Source organism: Ptychodera flava, chromosome 5 (genome assembly GCF_041260155.1).
Source record: "Ptychodera flava strain L36383 chromosome 5, AS_Pfla_20210202, whole genome shotgun sequence".
Classification (NCBI taxonomy): domain Eukaryota; kingdom Metazoa; phylum Hemichordata; class Enteropneusta; family Ptychoderidae; genus Ptychodera; species Ptychodera flava.
Genome location: NC_091932.1, coordinates 6,730,777 through 6,749,573, shown reverse-complemented (window position 1 = coordinate 6,749,573; position 18,797 = coordinate 6,730,777). Strand labels below are relative to the sequence as shown.

Sequence of the window (18,797 nt, the reverse complement as noted above, 5' to 3'; positions counted from 1 at the left end):
GATTTTGACCAACATTGTGACCTTACTGATACACCCTTACACCACAAAACTATGTTGAAATTTAAACTGGGCATTACCATAGCAATAAATCTACAAAAAGTTTCTCCAAGTCACATATTGTTCCCTACATATTGGCCTAGCCCATTAATTGTCACATACATAAACCAGACTGAGCAACAAGACAAATGGGTTCAACACTCACCTCAATTCTGTGCTTGCTGAGGTTTGGACGTATGCCTTTTGGTACAGGAATGATGGGTCCTCTGTCAGTTGTTCTATCAATTGGTGGCACCCCTGGTGGAAGACTGGCATCATGTCTTGTATCACCAGGCTCTGGTAACTGTAATTGAAATGATGATTGAAATATACCGTGCAGTAAGTATCACAATTTTGTGACTCTTTGATTTGTGTAAAATTGAGAGGATAAGAACTCTGCAGCTTATTAAAGGGAGGCAGTTGTCGGAACTGCGCTCAAAGGTTGCTAGGGACCCCTACAATCAATGTAAATACTGTATCCAAGGTACATTGGCAATTGATGAAAGTTAAACATGTTTGTTGTAATGTACTTTATAAAATTTAATGTTGCAGCTAAGTTGACATGATGCATCTACTGTATATATAGTGCATGAAATACATTGTTTGTAAACCAGAAAGTTACACATGCACAGTTCCAACGACCGCTTCCCTTTAACTGTCATGAATAATGCTCAGTCTCTTCTTTGCTACAATGCTGAAAATCTGTGTAATTATCCTTTCTGTACACTGTAACGACAGAAGTCAATTCCAACCTGACTTGCGCATTCATAGCTGACTCTGCCATACTCTGGAAACAGTTGAAATGAAAGCATTACAATTTGTGAATGAGATTGATTGAAACAATACTGTAACAGTAAGCAACCAATCAGACAGCTTTTCAGTGGTTTTTGAATGTGAAAGTTCACTGACCTGTAATAATTCAAAGGCTGCAAGCAGTTCACCAGCAGGATTCTGCCCTCTATAGACGTTGAACCACTCAAGGAGAGGTGGAAACTCAGGTCTCTCATATGGATCATGCACTGTCTTTATCACAGGGTTGGCTAAAGCTCTGCCGATGAATTCAGATTTGCCCTGTAATAAACATGATCAGAAGGCCAACTGTTACCAATCACACATGGCACCGATATTACCAGTACGTTGCTATTAGACTCAATAACTGAACAGATTTACTAAAATAAGGTATACTTACCACTGTGTCTTGATCAAAAACTTCAATAACAACCATAGGTAGGTTCTCCAGAACATCTTCCAACTTTCCATAGATGACGATTTCATCAAAGACTAGCATCTCATCCCAGGTTGGACTCAGAGTCTCATCAATTACCTTATTTCACAACAGAAACACAATATGACATAATTATCTAGCTGTCAATTGTTTCTTTCAAACAAATAAAGGGACTTTATTGCATCAAAGGCACTCTTTACAATATACATGACAAAGTAATACCCTATTGCTATAGGGAAATTTCTCAAGTTCAACTGTGAGGAGTAGCATCAGAAAACTTCTCTTTTCGACTCAAGTAAGACAAACAACAGTTTTGCCAGTAACTAGTGACATCTATTGATTTAATATGTAAGTTGAAAGCCACACAGTTGGAAGATACAAAACATTAATTCTGACTGGTGTTTTCATCATCATTTCTGAATAGAAACTAGGAAAATCCATGACTATGCAAAGTGGAATGATGCATAAAGTTGGACAAAGTCTGGAAAATCAGTCGGTGCAAGGAAAAACTGACAAATTTACAAACCTGTGTTGATCTCATCTGATTGGCAACAACCACTCTTGTGAAGGGATCTGAAAGTCCTGAAGCATCTGAACCAACCAAACTTCTTGCCTGGTACATGTGAGCACGCAGCTGGAACCTTTGTTTTTCTGTAAACATTGTGTCAGATTCGACAGAATGTACTTCAGTAAATGAATGCCTATCATACAAAATTATCTTTTTTCCTCTCAGTCAGCAGTAATGAAAGTATGTGGTCATTTGAGAGAGAGTTGTGGGTACTTTGAATTACACGAATGGAAAAATAACACAAAGACCTGGAGTTCTCATCAACATTTTTTTGACTAGGATGCAACTCCAAAACCTCTCAGAATGTAAAATACCTTTACTTGTACCACTGCAACTTTCAATGACAAATTACAAAGGCCTTGGTTTGACCAAAATGAATGTTGTGAAGCAAAATGATCTATTTTGTCATGTTGCATTGGTATCTGTCATAATAAAATATTTCACATCATTTGACATTGCTGCACACCATATTCTATATGGATGTAAGAACAGAGAAAAGAAACGTCAATTTGAGTATAAAATTTCAGGTTATAAAATTTTAGCGTTACAGCATTTTTGCAATTCCTCACCTAAGTAGTTGATGTGTTTTGGCGGTGTGGCTGTTATCTTTGAAGCCTGTCGAATTTCTTTAGTCATTTCAAAACCACCAGGCAAGCCACTCAGGAAATCTTTCTTGTGTTTGGTTAATCCCAACCAAAGATAGAGTTGAAGTTTGCATTGCATGGTCCATCCGGCTGGGCCTGTGCCTTTCTTACCAGGAAGCTGTTCAATAAATTACATGAACACCATCTGTTAGTTTGATAGCATTAATGGAGAAATTCTCTAGTTTTCTCTGATGTTTTCATATAACCCAGCATAAAAAGCCAATTATTTTGACATAAATGGGCTGCTATCTATAGAAATAAAGCCATTCTCTTCAAATGTGAAATATATCTCTACATGCACATGGAGACACAGTAACAGCACTATATCTTTGGAACAGTTGTCCATAAAGTAAATATTCTGCTATATGTGAAATGTAACAACTTAAAAAGTTCAAAAACATTACAAGACTACAGAGTCAAAAACAATTCAAAACAAAATAAACAGATGTAAGCACAAAATTACCATTTTAAGCTATCAGTATATGGTACCAACATGCTATTCAGAGTTCATGCATCCACAGGTACATACTCAAGGTACAACCAATTGACAAGAAATTTGTAGATCACATCATTTATGGATGTATCATTCCAACTCCTCATCTTAGGAAACAGCAAGTGTATCACTTACCCTCAGGAATACAGTCTGCACTTTTCCACAGTGTGTTCCCCTTTCCTCTTCCACAATAGAATACAAGAGTTTCCTGGCCGGTATCCGGTAGTATGCTATGCGCTTCCCACCGCTGAACATCCAGATAAATACATCTGGTACATTATGCTGGGGCTAAGAGTACATTGAAATGTCAATTAATTGATGCAATTATTATGAAATACACAGCAGTACCAACACATAGCTGCATAAATATGAAATGACTGGTGTACAGGTATCACTTTATAAATTATACCATGGCTACAACTGTTCAAAGCACTTATGGTCAGATATCAAGAAATCTAAATTCCATATATTAATTATAAACATGGATGGGTACATGTACTTCTTTAACAAACAAGTTACCTACCTCTTGGGCAAGATGCTGTAGTTTCCTCAAGAATCCATAAGCTGCTTTCATCTTTTCTTTCAAATTTGCAGGTGTAACAATGGACCTACCAGCTTTCATTGCACGGGCCTGCCTTGACATATGATCCTGTGAATTGCAGAGATCAAAAATAAACCTCACATTTTTGTCCTGTATACAGGTATACAGTCAGTGGTGAGTACTGACAGCTACCGGTATATACACATACTACAGGACTACTGCAGCCATTTATTCATACACATATCAACTTCTTTGTGTGTGTATATATATATATATATATATATATATATATATATATATATATATATATACTGGTATATATATATATATATATATATATATATATATCTGTCTAATGAATCATATTTTTGCATTACACAACAGCTTTGTAACAGCGCAACACAATAGAAACATATCATCACGACTGAAATAGTCACAGGAAAACACATGAATTCATACAGGCATAATCCAAAATTCTTCCATTTTAATTTTCCTGCTAGATGACTGTGTTTTGGTCATATTTTGGTGCCATTATTAGAGTGTCCGTTACATTCACACTATCACTCACAGGAAAATGATAACATGGCCACACAGAAAAGAAACATTCAAAGCTAACTCAGTATGTAATGTTCAAAGCACTCCAGCACAATCAACATAGAACTTTTGATGACAAGCCAACATTCTCATCAGCTGTGATACACAAAGTAACAGTGCTAGGTGTGAAAGTAATAGTGGTAGGCACACACATGTATGTGGGGTAGGTGATGAGATGAATTGACAAGTATGTGAGTAAACATGAAGTGTGGATACATCATTTGAAGGTCAATGTCAATGCCAATGTTTGGCAGCATCATGTTCAGTGTAGTGTGTCCAATATTGTGCATGCAGTCAAGAGTACATGCAATGCATGTTAAACCTTTCCCCGCAAAAATTTCAAATTTCATTCTGAGAAAAAAGAATGTGTTGACACGTTGCTATCTAGAGAAGAGAGAAAAGTGAAATTAGTCATTAGCCATCACACTGTTATTATTATACACAAACCTTTGCAAGGAGAGAAAAACCATCCCCTCCAAAGTACATGGTATGTTCCAACAGTCTGGTTCATTAATATGGTCACTTTTGTTAAATCTTTGTCAACTTTTCCTCGACACTTTTCTGCTCAGTGGAAACGCCACTCATGAACTACAGAAATACGTTACACAGGCTTTTGACTACTTGGTATAGTCTGTCGACTATAAATGTAAGAAGTAATTTCAAGTTGATGGAGAATACCAAGTATTTGACCAGACTTGAACCAGAATGGTGGAAACACATGTTATTTAGTAGTAGAAGTTATTAGTGACTTGCTTATTATGTCATCAAGTACAACCATGAGTTATTCAGCCTGCATCAAGTCAAGATTCCCATCACATGCTGAGTGGTATTGTTGCAAGTACTTTGTTGTCATATGACTAGAAACCCTTCCTCCTTACATCATGCACATGCAGATCAGCTTGAGTGTAGACTTAACAGTCACATCTCCACACCACTGTAATTGAACTGTCACCCATCATTGCCCCTGCATCATGCAGTCAATAAGGCATGGCTTGTGTGAAATGGGCACCATATTGTTAAGAATGTCAGGCAATTGTGTACCATAGCTTTAGAGTGACACACAGGAACATGAGTGTACATGTACGGACACAAAGATTTTTTGACAAAGAATACAACTGGACAGAACTGAGAAGAAACAATCAAGTGTTTTCTGAAATGTGGTTGACATGGAAGTATCCCCCTTGTATGAACTCACATCTTCATCAAATGGAACAGGCATTGTGACAGTTGGCTATTGTCATATCCCATCAGTAATGCAGATAGAAGAAAATTGTAATAGAACCATTATCAGACACCATAGATGAAATCACCACAGACAGTAAATAGTGTTAGATCAAAATCACCAAGAGTTAGTACTTGCAATAACCAGAGAAACTCCACAGCAACTAATTAGTTAAATGCAGCAATTATAATAATTGTTACCATATTTTTTACAAGAAGGCAAAATTTGGTGTTATAAACTGCTCTCTATGATGGTAGACATAGTCAGGTTTGGTTCTCTGACAAATAAGACACCTACATGAAATGTGAATAATTACTGAATAGTCTTTTCATAGCAAATTTTAAGTGATACAAAGATTGATAACGATAGCTATAATTTGCTTTTTATTCAAACCCACAAAGTTTAAGCTTTTCAAGGATTAGTTATGCACAACACACAATTAGCAGTATATCAAACCTAACAGGCAGATTGGATGTAATATGTTTTGTGAATCTAAATGAACAGCTCTATGGGTACGAATTGGGTCAGAGTTTGTAATGTCTTGCGTTTTGGATTTGCATACAGATTACTTTTAAATACATATGGCAATCAGAAATGGCATCAGCTAAATCAACAATATCTTAATATGCCTATGATTCAAATCAGTAAGTCCTGGATTAAGCTGTGAATTTTTTATGATGTTTTCAAAATCTGCAAAACTTGTATGCCTCTACAGGGTTGATAAGCCAAATGTCCTAGTCATTCATCATTCAAACTTTTCTGACACATCAACTTCTTTCAACTTCTTAAAGTTACTTGAACAGCAAGGCTACTGATTGAGAGTTAAAATTACTAAACTAACTCTCGCTGCCTTAATTCGTGCAACTCAGTCGAGCAGATCAGGACAAAATAATCTGTGCCATCAAATGCATTCCTATGGCTTCCCTATGCTTTGGAATAGATAGAAAGAGAGTTCTTCCATAAAGTAGTAATTACAAAGATCTATCAATAATGATCAAATGATTTAACTGATAGATATTAACAATTCCTTTAATCTGCCCGATATTAGAAGGCATTCCAAAAATCAGAAAGGAGTTAAAGAAGAAATTTAGTCTACTGCACTCTTAGAAGAGACTGCCGAAGTCAACAGCAAATACCAGTGTCAGTTAAACAGAGTATAAAATGATATGTGCTATAAAGCATTGTGCTACCTCAGGTAAGTATTTGTTTTTATTGCGCAGACCACGGAATCTCTTTTTCTGGCCTTTGCTATTAGATGTGTCATCATTCTGTGTGTTATTCTTGGCTTTTGGACCATAAACCACTTCCTCTATTGTGTCAGCCATGATTTCCTGGGAGAGTTGTACATGAGGTGTTAGTACAGAGACAAATTAAGGTAGAATGCGCCTCGGGGACAGATATTCGGACTCTCAAACTTTTACAATTCTTTTCTGATCTACCACTTGTTGGAGCTCTTGGTGTAAGAAAACTTTTCACCACGTTAGTTATTCGAAATTCAAAATTATTATTTTTTTCCATAGAGTTAACACAAGGATGGCAGCCATTTTGAATTTGAAATATCGGTAATCTTGGATTATTTGTTTCTCTAGTAACAAAATTTGCACGATGACCCCTGATTTTTATTCTTGATTTTGAGAAAGAATGGTTGAAAATTTCCTGAGGAAATTTTGAGCAAAAGTTTAAGTCTTTCACTTTTGAGGCGCATACTACCTTTAGACCTTAAATCCAAGCTTTACCCCTACAGTATGTAGAAACAGTGTGTTCAAAAATTACAAGATCAATGCTGGCTGTACATTTGAGGTATACAAATTGATGTCCCAAGTAACGTATCTCAGTTAAGTAACACTGAAACACTAAATTACGATCTGGACATAAATTTGTTTATTAAAGCAGATTCATCAGAGAACGATGACTTAAATTCAAAAGAATAAAACTGCCATTTACTAGCCAGGATTGATCATTTAAAACACGTACACTGTGTACAATAGCTGGTAGAGAGTGCATGTTACAGAGTATAAAGTATTTGTATGTCTTACTCTATAACTTAGTAATAATGATCATAGAAGAAACATTAACAAATGGATATACAGGTACACAATGTTAGGATATTTTCTGTAAGTTTGTAAACACACCTGTGATACAATGCTTTCCACATGAAAATAAACTTTCCCTTCTTGTTTACTTGCTGACAGTGTCTTAATTGTTTGTGTTTGTGGGTGTTTGTAAGCACTTACCTTTAGCAATGAAATTGTGAATGGAAATTGGGGTAAACGTTGATCATGGAATATGATGATATGGTTTCACCAATGATCTCATACATTTACACATAACATCAAGTTTATGTCATGATAATTTGCCAGGGAATAGGGAACGTGGTAGATGATATTAACAAAACAGTCATCATGGATTACAACTTACACAAACCACTCACATAAACATCTGATATGCTGTATTTACCAGTTCATATTTCTATTGCATAAACATGGGAATTTGCAATTCTTACATGCATTTCTTGATAGGGATTTTTCTCTTACTCTTGTCATATTTCCAGTGAATGATTTTGAACTAGTCAATCACGATAAACATTTTAACAACTAGACAATTTGTTGTCTGAGTAAATGATGGTAAACTGAACAACTGACAAAGTGAAATATCTCCATTTTGTACGTTGTATATCAATTTTTCATTTCTGAATTCCACTGTTTTCAATCACTTGGACAAAAAGTTTTGGCAATGAATAAGTTTCCTGAACTTTACTTCAAAGAAAATCTGCACTTGAGAGTAACACTGGTGGACATGCATCTAGCAATAACAACATTTGATTTTTTTCTTGGAAAATGACAGAAATGTTTGCATGATGTCTTACCATTTCCCTTAGAATCAGCTTGTGTCTCTCCTTGTCAAGTTTAGTTTTCCCGGCATTGGATGTACCTCCTGTCCCCTTGGTAAGTTTACTCACATTACTGCAAAAAAAACAACAAACAATTCCAAAATTTCTCAAACATCTATGTGCAGACCCACCAATTTCAACCACTCCACCCCTACCTCTAATGTGATATTGGTACAGTCCCACACAGACAGGACTGTTCCACACAGTAAGCAGGGGATGAAGGGATGGACGCTACTGCTGGGCTCTCAAGATGTGTTTCCGTTTTGCAAGGCATGAATGACAAACTCATGAGATTTGCATTAAGTGTGGTACAGTGATGGTTAGGGCAAAGAGGCATGCATTTGTATCTAACGTATGAAAAACAACAGCACATTAGAACAAGACATTAATATACCAAAAAATCTTACTACAGCCACTTGTACTGTCGAACCAAGGGAATCCACTCTACAGCCATACTCAGCACAAGACAACTTAAATACATTATCACAGAAATTAAAACATTGTCTAGCATGCCTCGGAACAAAAGTACAACATTCAAAAAATTCACGGGTGTTAATAGTAATTAAAGTAAATAACTATGGCAGACAGTGCAGTGTAGTGTAAAAGGACACAACTCTACTGCCCGTTTATCTCACACAAAGAAATCATCACCCCACTCTATGCATAGCTCTGGACTCTTATTCCCGGCCGATCTCAATATTCTGGACTATCTCCAATTGGGTTGATATTAAACTCCCCCCCCCCCCCAAGAAGCAGAGTGAAAAGCTGATAACGAAACAGTTGACTCTACTAATGAAATAAAAAAGCATAACTCCAGGCATAAAGTGGCACCAGCTTATCTGGCTGTAAGCACTTGCAAGGCAGAAAATCAGCATCTTGGACTCCTTGGTTATAGCCACACTGAAATTTAGATTAGAGACAACATTCTTCAACTATGTTACAACTCATGCGCATCAGTCGTTCCTTAACTTTCAAATCAGCTGCGGGCAGAAAGATGTGTCAGAAATGGCGAGTGAGGTAGAGAGAGAAAAAAACAGACACAGAAAAGACAGCAGAGAAAAGTGGGAATGGTGAGGTAGTGTGACAGAGAGTTGACACAACAAAACAAATTGTGAAACGTAGATTGAGATCACAGCGATGTGATTGGAGGGACACAAACCTGGCATCTAGAAGAGTCTGCCACTGATCCAAGCTGTCAGTAGTTGAAATGACAGTGAGTAGTTTGAGTGAGGTAGAAAGTCATCACAGTAGAAGTGTCCCATAGCCAGTGTGCTTTATAGTGTTAGTATAGTATAGCAGAAATTAATGCAGAGAGACAAGTTCAAATGTGCATGGCTACCTCTTGTCAAATATAATTGATGAGTCAACATTTTCAAGCAGACTTGAATCATAAAAGGTCTTTTGTCTCTTGTTTTTGGCATCTCTATTATGATCAATTGAAGGCAGGATCACAATATCAATATTTTGGCATTTCCTCTCATAAGTTTTTGACTAAAAGCCAGAACGCAGACAGTTGAGAGCACTGAACTCATTTGAGATTCTGAGGTGAAGTTATTTAGAGATAGCTACCCTATACCACTGCTTGGTTTACAAAGTGTTGATGCATGACGCCGGTGCACTTGTCTCACTGCAATAATTTTTCAATGTATGTTGAAGCAAAGTGCATGCACAAAAGTAAGATATGTTGACAAGCATGTTCTCCATCATGCTGACAAAATGAAATTTTGCTCTCATTAGATGTTATCATATTACGGTACTGAAACACATTTCTCAGCAATAAAATCATTTCTGCTATATGATACATTATCATTTGTCTGTTAAGCTTTGGTAGACTAAATATTTATCAAAATTACACATCCCATAAAATGTTTGAATCAACTTCCTTTCAACAATGTTGTTATTTGCACAAACTCAAAACCAGCTCTGTGCAAATGGAGAGTCTGTAATATGGCTGTGAACTGCAATTCAAGTTCATCAGAATTGGACTTCAAAATTATAATAGAGGACTTGACACATATCTGTGAACTTGTGCTACACAGTATTTCTCATAAAATTGGATCTTCATTAATCAGACAAAGTGTCTTTGTGAAGCTCTACCATGTGAGTTCCTCAGTTTCATATTCTTTCTGTTCAAATAAAAGCTCTTATAAGGCCTCTCTCAGCAGAAGCCTAATAAACACCTTACATTATGAGTAAAGCTCAAATTCCAGGTCTTAATAGTTGAAAGTCAGGGAGGCAATGGGTAACCACAGGGTCTTCAGGGTAACTGCAGGGATGTAACTACCGGTATGTGATCACAAAGTTACTACAGTGAGTTAAGGGCAGCTTTTGGGGTCAAAGGGTAGCTACTGGTCAAAGGATGAATTTTAGGGTCAAAGGATAACTACAGTAATTATAGGATAACTTTTGGGGTCAAAGGGTAACTACATTGTATGAGTGTCAAGGTGTAACATTCGGGAACAAACAGTGACATTAACAAGGATTGATGGATAACTAAAACGGTCAAAGGATGTAACTAGCACTGACACCGGGTTCAATGAGAGTTGCAATGGTTTGGGAATAAGGAGAAGAGGTTGAATACCAGTGTGACCTTCTCACTCACAAACTCTTTGAACCAAATTTAGTGTTTCTAAAATATTTTTGCGATAGCTTTATACCAGTAGGTGGAACAAATGAACATTTCACGTGTCAAATAATATTTATGTTAGTGTAGTACCAATTCAGCTTAGATGGCAGATTGTTGTTGGAGCAGCACACCAATTTAGCTTTGAAGGTTGACTGTTAGTGAGTGAAAACAGAATACAGGAGTTTGGACATTTTCCTGATCAGCTCATTTTACTCTTGTTATTCTCCTCACAGACAGTCCATCCTGGTCTTATTTTGTTTTGTTTGGTAAAATTGCAATTTGATTGATACATCAAAAGTATGACATTGTGTTCAGTAACAGTGAAATGTAAAAACTAACATTCCCAACAACAACAGTGAATGTCAAGAACAGATTGACGTCCAAACTGTAAAATTCATTACAAAGTTAGTTGATTAATATGACACTCACAATGTGGCTTCACTTGTTTGAGAAAAATATGGCAAAAATGTTTAAATTTCACTATTTAAATACATATTGAGGGTTTGGCAAATACAGACAGGAAAAGTAATTGCTGTTAATTTGCATGTAAATTTCGGACTAGAGTTGCATAAAGCATCGCATACTAAAATGTGTTTAGTTATCTGGCAGATGTAGATTACGCCGAAAAACAAATTATTTCTTTCCAATGCTATTTACATTGAGTAAAGTAAATATTTGCTGAATGAAATGAATGAAAGCACTGTGAATAACAATGTTTGTAACTTCTGATGTTTTACACCAATACCATTACACTAATAAAGTCATTTTCTATTATCAAAAACTGAACACACTGAAATGAAGTAACTGGCATTGAAAGAAATAAGTGACATTTACAAACATAAATACGTTACCTGCAAGCTTGACTGAGATCATCCATGACCTGTTTGAATGTCTTCTCTGGATGGGGTCTTTCCTTGGCTAACATTTCATTCACTTGACCAAGACCTTCCTCCTGTAAAGACAGAAAAAAGAAAATTGTTTCACTACAAGGCAAATCATTTTGTGTATCAATGAACTATGCTTACGTGCATGACAGGCCAAAATGGCTGACATGTGTCTTGATTCAGATCATTAATTAAATGTAACTCTCTCCTGAATATTATCTTTTAATTATTTTCACGTGATTAATGTTAAGTGACAGCATATTGGACATCAATAGCAATCTTCATGACTACTGCTATTTACACAATCCAATGGCTAGACTAGTAGTACTCCCATCTCTGTCAAACAAAATTACTTGCTTTCTGATGTGCAAGTATGCACAGGTCATCAACAATTTACTCTTCCATTTCAAACTAAAATACTTTCTCTATGTACAAGTATTCTCCATGATTGTCTCAGTATATCCCTAAACTACCAATGATTGTTGCTGTCAAAGATGGCCTAATCCTTATATTCTGAGCAGCTCACTTCATCTTATCAGAAAGTGTTCAAGAGAGATTGACTGACAGTTTACAGTGACATTTAAAAATCCTCTAACAATTATTTCCATGGTACTTTCAAAAGTTCATTCCATGACAAGCCAGAATCTAGCAGATGATCAAATATTCAAACCATTCAAGATTGCCTCACTTACCAGTTTATCAGCTATCTTGTACAGGATATTCTGATTGTAAAGTCGTCTTCTGTGGTCTTCCCAAGGAAACTGTACATACACACACGGCTTTTTCTCATTGTATGGCATGTGATAGTAGTATTTCTCATTGTCACTGTTCACTGGTTTAATTGATTCTGTTGTTGAATTGAATTTGGGTTTCTCTTCTTTAGGTTCCTCCTCTTCGCTTTCACTTGAATCAAATGACTTTGGTTTGGTGTGGATATTGGTACCATCCATGTTGTTTCCCTGGTTACCTGATTGTTTTATCCAAAAGACATAAAATGAAGGAGTGTCCATATTTCAGAACTATGAATATCTTGACTATTTGCGGTTGTTGTTTTATGATCTGCTGTACAGGAAAAGATTTTCTTTTGTATGCAATTTTCACTTGACAGTAGTTCCTTTGTTTTTTTTGTTTCACAGCATTGTTTTGTTAGTTCTGGGCATTCACAGAGCAACTTTCATACAAAAATCTCACCAATCTCAAAATGATCATTTACTGACTATATCAGAAGATATTTATCAGAACAGTAACTGATAAAAGACATCATGAACATCAAATTTTGTTAATTATACAGCTGCTGCTGGTGACAACATATCATTACATTGATTGAATTACCACAGATCTGCCACACAATAAGTTCCTACACTGAACTATTCAACATGTTTGACTCTTTACAGAACAGTTTTCGCACATAAAATCAAATATAATATGTCAACCAACTTATTACAAAGAAGTATCTGTACCTTTAATAGCTGCAGAATACTACTTCCACAGAGCATAACATGCAAATATTTGCTGTCAACAATTACACCATCTGTACTTTCAGTTTGTCATACCATATTCCTCATTGTGACATAACATTTACAATATGTTATGACGCATAAACTTCTACATCTTTTTAAACAATGCAAACTGATATTTATTTTGGAAAAAAAAAATACCTTGAGACTTAGTATCTTTATGTACGTCATTCACATAAAAATGTCATATTTCAATATTTTGTGAAAAGACATTTCTATTGTTTGATTATGATGTGACATCACCTTTTCAGGCAATACTAAGGTATAATAACAGATAAAAATTACAAATTTTCCTCCAAAGTTAACACTATAAATAGCAAGGCTGACATTAATATGATACAATTTGACTTAGAAGCTCTAATTGATCATTTTTTACCCATGGTTATTTAAAAGGATATCACCAGACGCAGTACAGTATCAATGAACAAAACATAAGGAATTCATTTTAGTGTACTTCACATACATTTTGTATAAACATAACAAGTGAACAAAGAAAATATTAAAAACATTGTGATGGTCAGGTAAGGTTGTATGTCAGTCTTAACTACAAAGAAACCTTACCTACCCCGCTGCAGGCAGGTATACCGGTACAGGCAGGTATTCACTCAATTTTGGTAAAGTTCGCTCCATACAGACTTGCCAATACAATAATCTTTCACAAAGACAGAAATACACTTTAAAGTACAGAGCACACAATCAGTTGCCATTTTGAACTTTTATTTTTCTGAGGAACATCATTTATGTGGATGTCACATCATACATTGTATGTGACATTTTACAAATGACATTCTGAATTTCCAATTTTTCATTTTTAACAATGTTGGCTGTATTTTATACTTAGTTTCAGTGAATTAAATGTTTGATTCTTAAATACTACTTATGGGGTCAGACTGTTAAAAAGGGTTTTTTTACAATCAATTTGTAGTACTCCTTCAGCATTTATTTCATACTAATTCATGAAATCTGAGATCACATTGAAAGATACATGTTGTTGGACATACCAATTTACATGTTAAACCAAAACTGATACATAAAGTGGCAACATTCTCATATACAAACACAGTCATAACTTGACTCATGTCACTGTATATTACAGAGTGATAATAAAGTACTTGTCCACAAACAGGTCCTTTGAACTGTTTTACAATTGTCTTTTCTACATATTCAAAAATCTACCTCCAATAGCCTGTAACAATGCTAGGTAAACAAAGTTGAAATGTGCTCATTTTTTCAATGTTAACTTGCCCAGCGTGTCTTGCACAGAAGGTGATCACTTGCTGGTGAGTGTTAAAGTCAGCTTCAAATTTTTGTTTTCGTTTTTTGCATTTGTTGCAGTCAAAGAAGCAATCAACAACAGCTGGGAAACCAGTGCTCTTGATTAAATAAAATCATAAAATAAAATAACGATGACAAAAACTTTGGCAATAAATACCTTGGCTACCTAAGGGAAGATGAAGCAAGAACAGATGACTGGATATCCTAGAAAATAAAGTGACAAACAGCAGCGACCACCACAGTAACAAAATACGCATGCAGTGCATGCTGGAGTACGTAAAACGAGCAAAAACATAGAGAGTACAGAACAGCACAGACACAATAAACCTTAACCCCATCATGCATGTAATTAAGCTATTGTGATACATTCCAACTGAGATCTCTAATGGGTTGATTTCAGAGAAAAGAAAGTGGGACAGGTTACTTTAGACAACAAACAAACAAATCAACAAAAACAAACAAACAAACACCACTAAAAGACTTTATATGTAGTTCAAGATTTCCCCTATTATCTCTGATATCATTAATAAACTAATGTTTTTATAGCACCTTTAAATTTACATGATAAATACCTCTATTACATCTACATTATGTGATGTTAACCATTTTAGAACTATACATGAAATGGCATTAGACTAGCAAATGGGTGGATGAGTCTATTAAAACCAAATTACATGTAAGGCATGCAAGTTGAAATGCTAAAACCAATTCATGTTACTTAAGTTAAACTGATAATACTAATGATGAATAAGAAATGTTAAAGTTTGTTTTTATGGATGTCTTTTGGTTAAGCAAGGAGGTACACACTACAAACCTGCCTGGCATTAACTCAATACTACGCACAGATTTTTAGCCTTCACCAATTTAATTTTCTACCAGTTTCCATTTTGTTTGCAATTTTTCAGTACACATTTTACAATCCATACACAGTTTTCTAAAAGTTTGCAATAATTATCGATCAAACAGTAAGATGCACTTCAAAGCCATATCTGTCTAGAGAAGGCTAGTACTTAATGGTTTGAAACTGTAATTGCAAATATCACATCAAGTCTTAGTTTAGCATTTTCTTTCATAAACATGAAAAATCTAATGATCATCACAGTGTCTGAATGACCAAAATAAAATGAACATTTTTGTAAGATCAACATAGTGCTTGATATTATTTTGATGTCATTTGATGGTACTGGGTGTTCTTTCATGATGAAGGTAAAAAACTGAGTAATAAGGAATCCACCTGATAGTTTCAATGACCAGTAAATCACTAAAAATCTACTATGAGTTTTTAACAAGGTTATGCTGACCTTGTATAAAATAACAGGATGTAATAAACAGAAACAAATTTATTTCAACTTGTAACATTGTGAAACATAACATATATTCCATCATTCTATTATCAACTACCATATTGATCCCAAATGTTCAGTTTTTCTTGTCAAAAGTTGTAAATCTCCTTACAGTACCTGATGATCAGTAGATTACAAAATGGAAACTGTTTTTTTGGATTACTCTACAATAAGGCTGTCTCTAATGTTTGATGGTTTGTTTTAGATGTTACATAGTATTCTTTATGTGGGCAGGACTTACCAATGCTGATTTCAAAGCTGACAGCTTTCTCAGCTGTCTTTTTCTCCATCATTCCAGCTTCCATGACACAACCAAAGAGAAAGAACTCCTCCTTCCTACCAGCAGCACTCTGCAAAATATCAAAATCACAACAAGAGGAGTTAAGCTCTGGTAACTTTTGTTGAGTTTTCAATCATTTCATGTTCTATTTGTACAGCATAGTTTCTTGTTCCAGTCATCAAAGCATGTCAAAATGCAGAGTATTCAACTTGTCAATACATCATGTATGTGTGATATCAAATGTTATAAAACTTAACCCTGGTTTGGACAAAGATTCATTAACACATACTTACATATTGTACACTATGTCACATGTGCAAGGCTAATAATCTGTATTTCAACACACTTTACTGAGAAGAGCAAGAAAGTGTACTCCTCCAAGACAAAAGTACTGAATATATTATCACAAGTTGCAGTTATTTTTCCTTGAGGCATTTGACATGAATGAAAAATACCATAATGGTTTGAAACTGTAGTTACAAATATCACATCAAAGTTAACTAGTCAACTGATCAGATCATATTCTACTGTAAACCTTGCTCATATCTACCTCTTTCATGACTAATAATCATTTCAGTGAAACAAACTCTAAACCGTTTCAGTGTAACAAAATCTCCAACTGTTTATCCATTTAATTTGTCCAAGGAAAGAAGTAAACAAACTACATTATTGTTAGAGTGTTAACAAAAGATACTTACATCTGATATAGGAAGTGCTGGTTCCACTTCAACACCAATACTTCCAGATTCCAGACTTTTATCGGACACTTCAGCTTTCACAGCAACTAGTATCCTTCCTCTGTACATACACCCTTCTCCCAAGCCCTCATTCAACTGCCTATGCTCATCCAGTGCACTGTATTCACGTAGGGAGCCATACAAATTGATCCAGCTTGGTCCAAATGTTGGTAGAAAACCTGACAAATTTGACAAAAAATTATAGTCTTCAGATAGAAATGTACTGTCACTTGAAAAAACCCTATCTGACCTAAATCTTTATTTTCTTTTTTCATAATAGTTGCTAGTGTTTCTATTCACTGAATTCAAACATGGCAACAGTTCTGCAATTTTTAAACCATTAGTTGCTCTCTGACACTACGTAATTGAAAAGCGATGTCATTCAGTTGATTCAGCAGTACAAATGGCACATCACAAAGGCTGAAATGTGATAGCATTGTGCGATTATTCCTATAATGGACCTGTATGGTGTAAACAGAGCAGTGACTGTCACATTAACTTACCACACTCCCCTTCATTTGATATGCGGCTCAAATCCACAAAATGTGTGCCTATAATGTCATCAAGGACACTGTCTTTGTCACGTAATTCAAGCTTCATTCGTCTGCAGAGTGGTGGGAACATTTCAGTGAACACTATTTGTTCATTCCATATTGGATAATATTGATGTTTCTTGACTGTAGTTCTAGCCTGTACAAAAATGACCAAATATCATTAGAAATCAAAAATATTAACATAATGGCCTTTTTATGATAAATTTGGATCAAAAGCACGGACAACTTTGAAAATAATGATCATAAACTTCCATGCTATTTTTTCTTCTGAAAAACTGCAAATTAAATTTTAACGCAGCCCACCTTAGTTCTGTACAAAATGTAATTTACTGGATGTTATCTGTCGATAGGCAAGAATGTAAAACCAGAATAGAAATTTGTCAAGTATGAACAAATAGGTTTCACACCAGATTTGGCTGAGCGCTTCTGTCTGTTGCCTCTCCACTAGGCGACTGGATGCCGTATGTTGTGAGTTCGAATCCGATTGAAAACGCTGTATTGCACTTAATAGAAATATGCACATCACACTTCCTGTGTGAAATCCTTACAAACATGAAATATCTTATAGACTCAAACAGTTTAAGAGATACTACTTAAAATTAGTCTCTGATAAATAGTCTCAGTTGAAAATAACGATGAGATGCTGTGATTCATGGGATATGATTGAAAACATACTTTCTGTCCGGCAAAGTTAACTTGTACATAGGGATCCACTAGATCCTTCATTTCACCGGTGAAAACTTTCTTGACATTGGCCAGCATTCCAGAATTCATGATGGGTAATCCCTCTGCTTTGTAAACTTTGACAATAAATTGTCCCATTTGTCTCTCTGCTGGAATACCCTCCGGAAGCAGCAAATTACTGTAGAATAAACATGAAAAATGCCAGTGTTTATGTCTATCATAATATTCTTTAGAAAGTCACCCTCTTGTTAAATACTGTACTGACAAATTATTTTCCAGATAATAATTGTAAGACCCTATGACAAAATACAACAACAAAGTATATGATTTCCCTCATTAAAACTGGCACAAACAGCATTCTAAAGTTTTTTGGCCTTACGTTGTCTGACACAACAAATATCAGAGAGGTAATGAAATGAGCTCAGTAGAAAAGCATGTTCTTTGAACAGTATGATTTTTCTCACAGATTAGGGTACACCTTCCAATAAGAATCTTAGAAGCAGATCTGGAAAATCAAATGACAAAACAGCTTTCATGAAATGTGCTACAGAGCAAACAGTGTATCTGCAGATTGTGTTGGCTATTGAATGTAACAAGATTTTTTATCTTACAGCCAAAGGCATCCCACTACATATAGCAACAGACATATATCTACTGTAGAGTCAATTTAACTCTTACATAGTA

At 35.4% G+C, this 18,797-nt stretch overlaps 1 protein-coding gene across 36 annotated transcripts in view; it reads right to left on the bottom strand.

Moving 5' to 3' along the window:
- The window catches only part of LOC139132862 (otoferlin-like), a 138,130-nt gene that overhangs the window by 47,337 nt on the left and 71,996 nt on the right, over positions 1 to 18,797 (bottom strand). For 16 of the 36 annotated variants that reach the window (XM_070699178.1, XM_070699179.1, XM_070699198.1 and 13 more), the window contains 17 exons: positions 18,105 to 18,291; positions 17,379 to 17,565; positions 16,837 to 17,054; positions 16,100 to 16,208; positions 12,416 to 12,690; positions 11,691 to 11,791; positions 9,373 to 9,405; positions 8,190 to 8,286; positions 6,514 to 6,654; positions 5,297 to 5,332; positions 3,490 to 3,615; positions 3,102 to 3,254; positions 2,399 to 2,591; positions 1,788 to 1,912; positions 1,226 to 1,360; positions 946 to 1,107; positions 203 to 340 (listed from right to left, as the gene is read on the bottom strand). In XM_070699178.1, coding sequence (XP_070555279.1) covers positions 203 to 340; positions 946 to 1,107; positions 1,226 to 1,360; positions 1,788 to 1,912; positions 2,399 to 2,591; positions 3,102 to 3,254; positions 3,490 to 3,615; positions 5,297 to 5,332; positions 6,514 to 6,654; positions 8,190 to 8,286; positions 9,373 to 9,405; positions 11,691 to 11,791; positions 12,416 to 12,690; positions 16,100 to 16,208; positions 16,837 to 17,054; positions 17,379 to 17,565; positions 18,105 to 18,291 — 2,416 coding nt within the window. The remainder of the gene's footprint in view (positions 1 to 202; positions 341 to 945; positions 1,108 to 1,225; positions 1,361 to 1,787; positions 1,913 to 2,398; positions 2,592 to 3,101; positions 3,255 to 3,489; positions 3,616 to 5,296; positions 5,333 to 6,513; positions 6,655 to 8,189; positions 8,287 to 9,372; positions 9,406 to 11,690; positions 11,792 to 12,415; positions 12,691 to 16,099; positions 16,209 to 16,836; positions 17,055 to 17,378; positions 17,566 to 18,104; positions 18,292 to 18,797) is intronic. The other 20 variants (XM_070699193.1, XM_070699206.1, XM_070699209.1 and 17 more) reach the window with 5 other exon arrangements.